The 11,897-nt window shown below is 38.9% G+C and overlaps 1 protein-coding gene across 3 annotated transcripts in view; it reads right to left on the bottom strand.

The window, feature by feature from the left end:
- Positions 1-4,644: 4,644 nt before the first annotated feature.
- ARHGEF26 (Rho guanine nucleotide exchange factor (GEF) 26) overlaps positions 4,645-11,897 on the bottom strand; it is a 138,933-nt gene continuing 131,680 nt past the window's right edge. For 2 of the 3 annotated variants that reach the window (XM_011958981.1, XM_011958980.1), the window contains exons 13-15: positions 9,201-9,268; positions 7,842-7,946; positions 4,645-7,099 (exon numbers count right to left, since the gene is read on the bottom strand). In XM_011958981.1, the coding sequence (XP_011814371.1) occupies positions 6,957-7,099; positions 7,842-7,946; positions 9,201-9,268 (316 nt within the window). In that variant the 3' untranslated portion in view covers positions 4,645-6,956. The remainder of the gene's footprint in view (positions 7,100-7,841; positions 7,947-9,200; positions 9,269-11,897) is intronic. The other variant, XM_011958982.1, reaches the window with a different exon arrangement.

Here is an 11,897-nt window from a genome sequence, read left to right as displayed (position 1 = left end):
ACACATTTAAGATTTTTATGTCTTCTTGGCATACTGACCCTTGTATCGTTATTTAGTGTCCCCCTTTGTGCCTGATAATCCTCTTTGCTCTGAAGGCTTTGTCTGATATTAGTATAGCCATTCCAGCTTTTTTTTTTTTAATTTTGAATTGGTATTTGCTTGACATGTTTTTCCATTCATTTATTCTAAACCTACCTATATTAATTGTATTTGAAATGTGTTTTGAGTGCATAGCATATGGTCAGGTAATTTTTAAAGTTTCTGTGAATATCTGTCTTCTAATTACAATTGAGACACTTAAATTTTATATATTCATTCATATGTTAGGAGTGAAGTCTGCTGTTCTGTTTTTGCTTCCTTTATATAGTTTTTTCATTCCTGTTTCCCTTTTCCTGCCTTCTTGTGGGTACCTGATTTTTTTTAACTTCTGTTTTGCCTTGTCTATTGTGTTTTTAAATATATCACTTTGTATATATTTTTTGTTGCTCAGTGGATTACAGTATACATATATAACTTATCAGTTGCCTAGTATCAACAGTTTGACACTTCTAGTGAAATATAAGAACTTTGCAACCACTTAGGTATTTAGCTTACTGCTTTATAATTTTTTTTCTTAAATATTTCCTTTACATACATTGACAACCATATCAGATAATACAGTTTTGCTTTCAGCCATCTCACATTTTTAAAACTCAAGGATAGCCTATTATATTTACCCAAATGTTTATCCATTCTGTTCTTCATTCCTCATCTTCCAAGTTTCATTCTGTTATTTCCTTTCTTTGAAATACTTTCTTCAGCAATTCTTTTTTAAAAATTAATACTTTACTTTTTAGAGCAGTTTTAGGTTTACAGAAAAATTGAGCAAAAGGTACAGAGGTCCCATAAACACCTTTACCTCCTCCCACCAGTTTTTTAAATTAACATCTTGTATTATGGATTATATTTGTTATAATTAATGAGCCAATTTTGATACTTCATTATCAAAGTCCATAGTTTACATAGGGTTCAGTTTTGGTGTTGTACATTTTGACACATGTATAATATGTATCCACTATCACCATATCAGAGAACACTTTCACTGCCCTAAAAAATCCTCTGTGCTCTACCTATTTTTCCCTCTCTACCCCTGAGTCCCAGGCATCCACTCTCTACGTGGTTTGCCTTTCCAGAATGTCATATATTTGGGGTCATAAAGTGTGTAGGCTTTTCAGATTGGCTTCTTTCACCTGGCAGGTGCATTTAAGGTTACTTCATGTCTTTTTATGGCTTGATAACATTGATTTTATTGCTCATTAATATACCATTGTATAGATGTAACACAGTTTATCCATTCATCTATTGAAGGATATCTTAGTTGCTTTCAAGTTTTGACAATGATGAGTAAAGCTACTATGAACAAGTTTTCCTGTGGGCATATTTTCAGCTCATTTGGATAAATACCAAGGAGTCTAATTGCTGGATCATATGGTAGGTGTGTATTTCTGTAAGAAACTGCCCAACTGTCTTCCTAAGTTTTGCATTTCCATCAGCAGTGAATAAGAGTTCTGCTGTTTCACATTCTCATCAGTATTTGGTATTTTCAGGGTCTTAGACTTCAGCTATTCTAATGAGTATAATAGTATCTCTTTTAAATTTATAATTCCCTAATGTATGATCTCAGATATCTTTTCATATGTTTATTTACTAATTGTGTATCTTTGGTGAGTTGCCTAGTTTCCCCACCCCTCAACCCCCGGATTTGAACACTGGGTTGTTTTCTGTTGAGTTTGAAGTTTTCTGTATGTTTTTGATTGCCAATCCTTTATCATTTATGTTTTGAAAATATTTCTTGTCTGTGGCTTTTTATTCTAACAATGCCTTTCACAGAACTGAGGTTTTACTGTAAAAGCTCAAGTACTAATTTTTTTTCTTCATGGACCGTGCTCTTCATGTTGTAGATAAACAGTATCAAACCCAGGGTCACCTAGATTGTCTCCTATGTCATCTTCAAGGAATTTTATACTTTTGCATTTTATATTTAGGTCTAACTTTCCAAATAAATTGATAATTCTTATTTTTTATTGTTTTCTAACGTACTTATGTTGCAGTCAAAGAACTCACTCCACATAACTTCAGTTCTTTAAAATTTGTTGGAATTTGCCTTATGCCCCAGGGAATAGCCAAATGTTGTAAATATTTTATGTGCTTGAAAAGTATGTATATGCTGAAATTGTTTGCAGAGTGTCTTGTATATGCCCATTATGTTTAACTATTTCATTAAAATTTTCTATACTTTTCCTGATTTGTATCTGTTCTTCCTATCAAATTCTGAGAGATGTGTTGAAGTCTCATGCTATGATTTTTAAATTATTTTTTCTTATATTTCTGCCAACTTTGGTTTGAGGCCATATAATTTAAGGCCAGGTTATTGCTAGAATATATATTTAAATCACTCCGTCTTCCTGATTAGATGAAACATTCATCACTATGTAGGCACTCACTTTATCCCTAGTGATACCTTTTACCCTAAAAACTATTTTATGTAACATTGATATAGCTCCATGTAGTGAATGTTGTGATGTTCTGCCCTGATCCCCCATCAGGACTGAAGGACTTTTTGCTTTAGGTGCTGGGAGTACAACCAGATAACAGCCTTCACCCATCAGCCCTCTATGGGAATTGTCCTCAGTTGAAGGGAGCCACCTTACCTGAGACCTCTCTCTTTTCCTGGGGACAGTCTGCCTCCCATATCTGTTCAGAACAGGGTTATAAAGGTCCAGTCCCCTTGCCAATGCTGCTTTCTCTCTCCGCTCTCCTCTGGGATTCCGATTAAATCCCTACATTCTCCAGGTCTCTTCTCTCCATGCTTCCTTAGGGGTAGAATCTTCTAGCCTCTCTTCCCATTCCCCAGTATCTCTTTTAACTCTTATCTAAGCTGGCATTAAACCCAGTTCCATAATTTCTAGGTTTTTTCCTTCTGTTATGCAACTTTATGTAGTTCAGTTCTGGCTTTATCTCCGTAAACAGCAGTGCTAAGTATTTTAATGTCTATATCTGATGATTCTGTAGACATCATGTATTTGATGATATAGAGTCCCTGTGTTTTTTTCTGGATCACAATGCCATGTCTCAGTGTTTACTGAAACTTTGATAATTTGCTTTTAGAAATAACAGAACTCTTAGTTCTGACAATGCTTGTTTCTTTCAGAGACAGGATGTGTTTTCTTCTACCAGGACTTTAATATACTAGAAACCCAGAAAGCAAAGCTTTAGATATTTCAGATTCATACTCCCACATCAGAATAAGCCCTTTAGGGACCAAATCCATGAGAAGTGTTATTAATGGTACTGAACAGTGACCTGGATTATTTTTTAGCACTGTAAGTCCACCAAGTAGCTCTGCCTCTCTGGTGCTTGCCAAAGCCTAGGAAAAATGCAGCAGTGATTTGGGATAGGGGATGGAGCAAAGAGGAGGATGCATCCTGCTACTTCCAGGGATGGTATTCCCTATCTCCTTCCTCTTCCATCACTAGCTTGAGTGAAAATCCAGGAAAGAAGCCTTTGATTGGTGTATTCTAAGATAGAGGTAGTTGATTGCTGTTTCCTATCACATAGCTAGCTGTATCTTAGCTGCAAGAGATGCTGGAAACTCTAAGCCTCAAGCATCTTAAGGTTTTATAGGTGTTACAGGCAGAAATCTAGGATGTCCCCCAATCTCCCTCCCCGATACTACATCCGTAATTCTTTCATATTGCATGGCATAGGAATTTAGCAGATGTAATTAAGACCCCAAATCATTTGATTTTGAGTTAGTCATAAGGCACTTATAAGTCTAACCTAATTATGTAAGTTATTTAAAAGCAGAGTAGTTTTCTCCCACTGGTAGCCTAAGAGGGAGTCAAACAGATTCCAAGTGAGAAAAGGAGTTAACATGCCACTGCTGCCTTGAAGATAGAAGGAGGCTGTGGTGAGGCTATGAAGGTCCTCTAGAAGCTGTGAGCAGCCCCTAGCTGTCAGCCAGCAAGCAAACAAGGACCTCAGCTCAGCAACAGCAAGGACGTAAATCCTGCCAATAACAGAAATGAACTTGAAAGAAGACACCAAGCTCTAGATGAGAAAGCAGCCAGCCAACACTTACAGCCTTGTGAAACTCTTAAGCAGAGAACCCACCCATGCTATTCTAGACTTCTGACTACAGAACTGAGATATTAAATGGGTATTGTTTTATGCCACTAAGTGTGTGGTAATTTGTTGTTATGCAGCAATAAAAAACTAATGTCAAAGAGGTCATTTTTTTACTTCTACCAAGGCTCACAAGGTGGCAGAATTTCACAAACACAAAGGTTCAGATATGAGGTGACCAAATGAATGGTAGGATATGCCCCAGGGGATCAGGGAACTGTGCACTATGTAAGAGAAGCGATTTAGTCCTGCAGGTTTATGCCAACTACGAGAAGAAACAGCACAACCCATCTCTTAAAAATGTTCTGGTCTTCTAGGGCAGCTGATGCCAGCATGTACCCAAAGAGAAAACATTAGTCCCCTGAAATGTTAGCTACAGATACCTTTTAAATAGAGCTCTGACTTGGCCAAAAATCCAGGAAACTGTATACTTAACTGAAAACAACCTAGAGTAAAATAAACCACACCAGCACAAAAGGCCAAGTATCTACAAAATCTTTATAAATTCACATTTTTCTGAAAGTATACAAGCAGTCTCAATTTACTGGGACAAAAATGAACATTTTTGTTCTTTAGTAATGAAGTCAATGTACAATTCAGAGCAGGTGTTCATAGAAACAACTAGGTTTGTAAAAACTGTGTTAAGACAATTCACAGCTGAAATCAAACACTGTGTTAAATACTTGCCATAAAACAACACTTTAATACACAGCATTGATCTTGCTAAATAAGGCTATGATTCATAAGATGCACGTATTTCCAAAGCTGTTTAACATTCTTATAAATTAACTCACAGGATTCATATAATTGCTTTTTAGCTTCAACTGGGTATTAGCAAAAATAATACAAAATGATCCCCATGCAAGCACAAATTTGCCTTCCTTCCTAAATAAAACATGACAGATTATATTACAACTTGTTAGCCTCTCCTTTAAAATGGCTGTGACATTAAAGAGGAGACAGAATTTTTGTTTTGAAAACCCCAACACATCTTTCACTGTGGCCCACTGCTGTTACTTCACTAACACAGTTGCTCAGATCTCAAGGTACTCACGGTCTAAAATTTTACAATTAGAATGTATGCACAGGTCAAAAAGAGCAATTCAAGGGTTAGAAGTCCCCAGTGCCCCACACTGGCTCATTGCTGAGGTGGCAGGGTGCAGGCTGTGTGAGTCAGGCACACTTACCCCTCAACTGGGTTTCTGTAGCTTTACAATTTGGATAACTAGTTAGCAGACAGTAGTTGGGACATGTCACATACAGTTTTGAGTCCTCCAATAATGTATACTTTGCCAGGTTTTATCCCTTTGTTAAAGAAAATAGGGAATATAGCTGCCAGTAAAAATCATTTCCCCACTCTTAATCTCCCATTCTTCATCATCTCCATGAAACTATTAAAATAACCTTTCTCTCTCTGCACTAGTGGAAAAGGTTCTACAGAAACTTAACAGTTAAGAGTGACTCTGGATACTGCAAGTTAAGGCTTTTAGTGCAAATAGAATGAATTCCCACTAAGGTCAAAAGGTTTCAATTGGGTACCATGCTGACTTCTTGATATCTTTTAAGGCCTGATTTTCCCTTCCTTGAGATTACTGTAGTGTGTTCCAGCTAATTTCTATTTGGAAACGAGTTGGAACAGCTGAAAACCAGGTATTATTGAAGGCAAAGCAGCCTCACGTCAGTTTTTTATCAGCTCATTTGGGGAATTTTTTTTTTTTTTTTTTTTTTAAGAAAGTGGGTTGGGTACGGTGGCTCACGCCTGTAATCCCAGCACTTTGGGAGGCTGAGGCGGGTGGATCACTTGAGGGCAGGAGTTAGAGACCAGCCTGGCCCACATGGTGAAACCTGTCTCTACTAAAAATAAAAAAATTAGCTGGGCGTGGTGGCGTACTCTTAACATTCCTAGCTACTTGGGAGGCTGAGGCAGGAGAATCACTTGAACCCAGGAAGCAGAGGTTGCAGTGGGCCAAGATCACACCACTATACTCTAGCCTGGGCGACAGAGGTGGGGGAAAAAAAGTAGGACCCCTGTCCTATATTCAGGATTTTCTCACATATGTGAAACCATCTAAATTCTACATTGTTAAAGGTAGCTTTGGTTAATTAGTCTATACTTATTTAAGACCAATATGGGGTGAGATGGATTTTTTTTAAAAAATCCTAAAGTAAGGCTTTCTACTTTCCTTCTAATGAGGAAAAAGGTGACAAAAATTCAAGTGTCATTGTCCCTTTCCTGGGAAGAGGTTTAGAAAAACAGAACAGCTCATCTGAACTCTACCAGTTCCTTTTGAAGTTAACAAAGCATTAGAATCAGATGTAAAAAAAGAAGAAAAAAAAAAAAGCAGGGAAATATTTACAAAACTGGACATTCTTTACAGATATAAAATCTTGCTAATAGTGGGAGAACCATACAAGGATGTTTAAAGAGAGACAGTAACCTTAGTAAAGCAAGGATGGAGAAAACCAGGATATAATATGTGCTTTTCATTGCCAGAACATGGTGAAACTAGGAGGAGCAGAGATGACCTGATCCCTGAAGTGAACTGCTCAGCTATTCTGGGTACCTCAGGAGGTCTGCAGGTGTGTGGTTAGGTAACAACTGAGCTGTGCAAACTCACTGTATCCAAGTTCTTCTCATGAGAGAGCAGAACAACCTGGCAAGCTGAAAGGCAAGTGTTTTCATTCTTTTAATTAAATAGGCTGTGATAAAATTAACAATAAAACTAGCCCAGAACCAACCAGCCCGGTAAGTGTCGTGCAAATCTTGCAGTAACAAAAGACCACCTAACAGACTACACGTTGGTCTCCAGTCCTAGCAAGCGTCCCATTCTCTCCACATTCTTATCAATTGTAGCTTGACACGTTATCTCCTTGGCACATTCCATAGGAAACCATCCTCTTTCTCCATCTCGCAGTCGTTCCCCCTCATACCAGCCTGTCAAAAAGAAGAGAGTCCACATCAAACAAGTATTTGGAGTGTGCCAGGCTCCAAGGAGGATATGAAAAAGCTGAGAGGCAGCATCCTCCCCAGGCTAGATGCTATGGTGAGAAGAGAAAGTGAGACAGGGACAGGTTTCAAGGCGGAGTGGATGACATGGCAGGGAAAGGACATGAGCAGAGGCCCTTAAGTGAGAAGGCTGAGAGTATTTGAACCTGGGCTGAGCTGGGAAAGGAGAGGCTTTGGGTAAGGATAGCAGGAAGAACAATACTTTTGAAAGGATGAATATTTGGATATGAGAACTAGGTCACTGGGGGACTGAGGAAAAAAGAAAACTTCATGGTTTCCTTTTGAATAACAAACCATATGATTGCATCTACATTCAAAACCAAATTAGATCAATCGTGGAGTGTAGATAGCTGAGGCAGGTGCACATGAGAAAGCTGAAGGGAAAGCACATAAAGGGAAGAGGCAAATGTTTCAAAGTCCCCAAAACACTTCTCCAAGTCATCTTTACACCTCTGATTTAGGAAATAAAGTCTTGGGGAAGAGAAAAGGAGTAAGAACAGAGAAGCAGCAAAATTAGCCTTAGAGATGAGAAGACAGTACATGTATGTGATCTCAAACGTTAACATGTCAAGATTTGGAATATGGGCAATGATGACAAAATGACACTCCTCGGGTCTATAGCCCTCTGCATCCTGGACCACGACTGCCCCATAAGAACGTTCCCACTCACCATCGCTGACACGTTGATAGATGAGGACGACGTCAGCCACCTGCAGGGAGAGTTCATCTGGCTGCTTGGCAGTAAATGACCTAACGATTTCCACCTGCGTCAGTGCTGCGGCAGAAAGAGGCCATACTCAGTTTCCAGTAGCAGAGAAAAAACATGTGCAATCCAATAGTGTACACTTATTCATTTTTCTCTGCAATTCAGGCCCAGCATTGAGAGAAACAAGTTGGGCTTCTAACAAAAAGCAGAACATCTTTTCTAGCAGCTCCCTTGCTTGGCTATATGCTTTAGAATTTTAGAAGCTCAGATTTGCGAGGCCTTTTATGATGCATGAATCCCCTCAATAACAGGTTGATCAGGAGTCATTAGTCATGTCACACAATGGAGCAGAAAACAGCCATTTTGCATTAGGGAAACTGAGCCATGAAAGAGTTGCTGATGTGCCAAGGCCATGCAAAATCTGCAATAGACACAGTTCTCCTGGCTCTCATCAGAGTGGGTCTCCCCATCCCAACAGCAGCACATGAAAGCTTCCAAAAAAAAAGTTTAAAAATAAAATGAGCTCCAACCAAAAGCTGAGAAGACATGTTAGAGCTCCTCAGAAATGCTGACATGTGACTTCTTAATTTGCTTTTTCATACAAAGCTTGATTTTAGGGAACTTTCAAACCAGTCATTTTGGCTTTTAATCTAAGCTTAAAGCTATAATTTTTGAGTGTTCCAGGATAGTGACGTTTTGTCCTAATTCTGTGGATTTGACCTTGCAACTGTAACAATCTAAGGAATCACAGAATCAGTTAGGAAGCTAATAGGCACACACCATCACCCTTTACTGCACTAGTTTCTAATTCTCTAGAATAATGAAACACACTTTCTTAGAAGATCGAAAAGAATTGTGAAGTAATTTTCTTTTAGATTAAAAATACTTTCCAGCTTAAATCTAGACTGTCAGTACAGAGAAGGCTTAAACATTATCAACTATTGCCCATTGACAACAGCTAAAAATTTAAGAGCTTTACAGTTCAAGTAGGGCTTTTAACATAGATTATTTAACTTAATCTTCACAATAACCCCGTGTTGTACACAATGGTGTAACCGACTTGCAGATGGGGTTAAATAGGCTCTGTAACGCTAAGCAATGATTTGCCATGTTAATGCAACAAAGAAATGCACCTCGGATTTGAATTCAGACCCCTTGACTTCTAAAGCAAGGACCACACACTTCCGGTGTAAAGCAGAAGGAAGGAAGCCTTGGAGGAAACTTAGGCCTGAGTATTGAGTGTAACTCATTAGCAACCTAGCGTCCAGCAGGGGGCAGAGCCTGTCCATGTTCCCAAGTGGGCTTCCCCTTGAGAGAACTTACAGGTTCGGTCTGCAGGCGGCTTCCCGCTGCTGTGTCCCAGGGCAGTTATCCAGCGGGCTCGCTCGCTCCTAAAACAGAGAACAGATCCAACTGAGAGATTCAAGGTGTAAAAACGCAGAATAGTGTGTGTTCTAGGCAGTCAATGCAAAGCCATTCCCAGAAAACGAGAGATTCTCCAGAGAGGTACGGTAAAACAGGGTGAGAGTTGTTTAAAAGAGATAATCTGGAAAGCCTAAAATAAGTCGGAGACTAGTAATCATTGTCAAAAGAGTCTGAATGAACTTGGCTTATTATTGATTAAAAGGAACTTCTCCTGTGACAGTTTAAAAGCTAATAAGGAGCTGATTACACTAACACATTATAACCCCAAAAGGTATTTATCATACCTATAATTTGATGTTTAATATTTCAAAAGCAGTAATTTCATTTTTAAAAAATCCTACTAATTTCTCTGCTTCCTTCTCACTTTCCTTCCCACACACTCAAACCTTTCAGAAAAGATGAGAAACTTGACATACTTAGTTGTTCATCCCTCATACAACTTTTGCCAAATATTAGCCTGACTGAAAGAGAAATTCTTTGGCTATTTTTACACTTCCCAAATGCTTATAATGGCTTAATGAGTACAGGGAAAATAATCAATACTTTTAATATAATATTAAGCTATAATTACATAAAAATCATTATTCAACTAAGGGATCAAAAGTTTCAGATAAGCAAGCACTTTTCTACATATTGAAGTCACGCTAGTTTTTTATTTTGAGCAAGTATTAAAATTACAATTAATTAAATACTGCCCCCGCTACACACATACTTTTAACTCTGTTATGTATTTATTAAACACAGGTACAGGTCAGACACTGCACTCGACATCCACTATTCCACGTAATCCTCCCCGAAGCCCATCTGAAGGATGCTAAGATCAGACAGAAGTTCAGAGGCAAGCAATTCAAACCAAAGTCCGTTTCTACTGTGCCACTCTACATTCTTAAGCAAAAATGCTTCATGACCAACACCTGGGGAAAAAAAGCCTTTTCTCTCATAGCAGCCTGAATCTACAGACGCTTGTCGCTGTCACCCTACCTTCATCCCCATGTGCATCCTTCCAACCCAAGCAGAGAGGACGACTTACCGCACCGGAACACAGCACCCTTGCCCCAGCCTTTCCTATTCCTTCCCTCTGTTTTTACCCAGATAAGCCCATTCATTATTGCCATTAAAATTTCTTAACATACGTAACATAAACTGAGTTAATCATAAGCGAGTACAGCTCTGTGTTTACTTACCAAGATATAGATGCGCCAGGCATTTCCACTCTGACTCTTGCCAATCAATAACCTCTGTCCAAAGGTAACTGCTCTTCTGTTTTCCATTACCATGGAATTTCTATTACCATGCTTCTTTTGTACTTTTTGCAAATGAAATCTTTTAGTATACATGCTTTTGTATTTGGCTCCTTTGGCTCAACATATATCCACTCAGTGTTGAAAACACAAGGCTCACTTCCTCCAGCGGGGGCTCCTCTGATACATAAATCAGTCCTTCCATCCCCATCCCAGTCTGATAATCCTGTTTCCAGGGCACCCCTCTGCACAATTCTATTATACTGCTGGTCAAGAGTAAGCCTCACAAAAGCAGGCAGCTTATCCATTTGGTTCACTGCATTATCTCTACAACACTGCCCGTCACATACCAGGGGCTCAGTATACGTCTGCTAATGAATGAATTATATAACTCATCACATATTGAGCCCAATCATTTATTGACTCATCTGCTTCTCTTATCAGGCTATAAACTCCAAAATGGCAGGAACTGGGCCTTGTTCTAAATAATATTCTGAAGCACGTACGTGTCAGGTATGGTACTAAACAATTGCAAGTATCATCTAATCTAATTTTTAAAACAATCTTGAAAAGAAAACAGTACCAAAATTATTTCTATTTTTTCAGAGGACAAAGCAAGTCTGGTATGTTAAACACCTAACCCAGGCAGTCTGAAATCAAAGAGGTGGTGTTACCTAGCAAGTGTTTACAAAATAATGATGGAAGGCAGGAAGGGCAGAAACTGTGGGATCTTGAAAGACAGGCATTTTCAAAGATTAAGATGAGGCTGGGCCTTGGTCAAGATGGTGTGTCAAGTAGTAATATGCACAATTTATATAGAAGCCAAGGCTCCTGTCTTGCTTTTAAAACCTCTCTCTCTAATACAAGACAAAGGGCTGTACCATAGTTCTGTAAGAAATAAGCAAAGCACAACTTCATGTAAAATAATTCCCAGGCAAACACTTGTGTCTTTGCTATCATGTCTTTATTGGGAATAAGATCATTTTTTACTCAGGCTCAAGTGGAATTTCCAAAGTACAAAGCCAATCGAAAACAAAATACCCTTATGAAAGGAAGAGTTGCTCACTAAGAGAAATCGAAAATGATCCATTTGTGTCTCTCTATGCCATACCCAAACAAGTTATACACAGCCTATACGGCTGTCTTCTGGAGCAATTTAGAGCAACTTAGAGGCAGTGAGGCAGATCTTCCTGTACACAGACACCGTCTCTGGCACTGAGTGGCCAGTATCAGCAGTCGCTTTGCCCTGCTGCCAGTTTCCAGAAGTCCAGATGAAATCTTTCACTTCTGTGGCATGCTGCCTGGATGCTAATAGCATCTCTGAGACATGGCTGCCCCTCACAGGGACTCCAGA

Source organism: Colobus angolensis, unplaced genomic scaffold, assembly GCF_000951035.1.
Source record: "Colobus angolensis palliatus isolate OR3802 unplaced genomic scaffold, Cang.pa_1.0 Scaffold48, whole genome shotgun sequence".
NCBI classification, from domain to species: domain Eukaryota; kingdom Metazoa; phylum Chordata; class Mammalia; order Primates; family Cercopithecidae; genus Colobus; species Colobus angolensis.
This window is presented reverse-complemented; position numbering and strand designations above follow the sequence as displayed.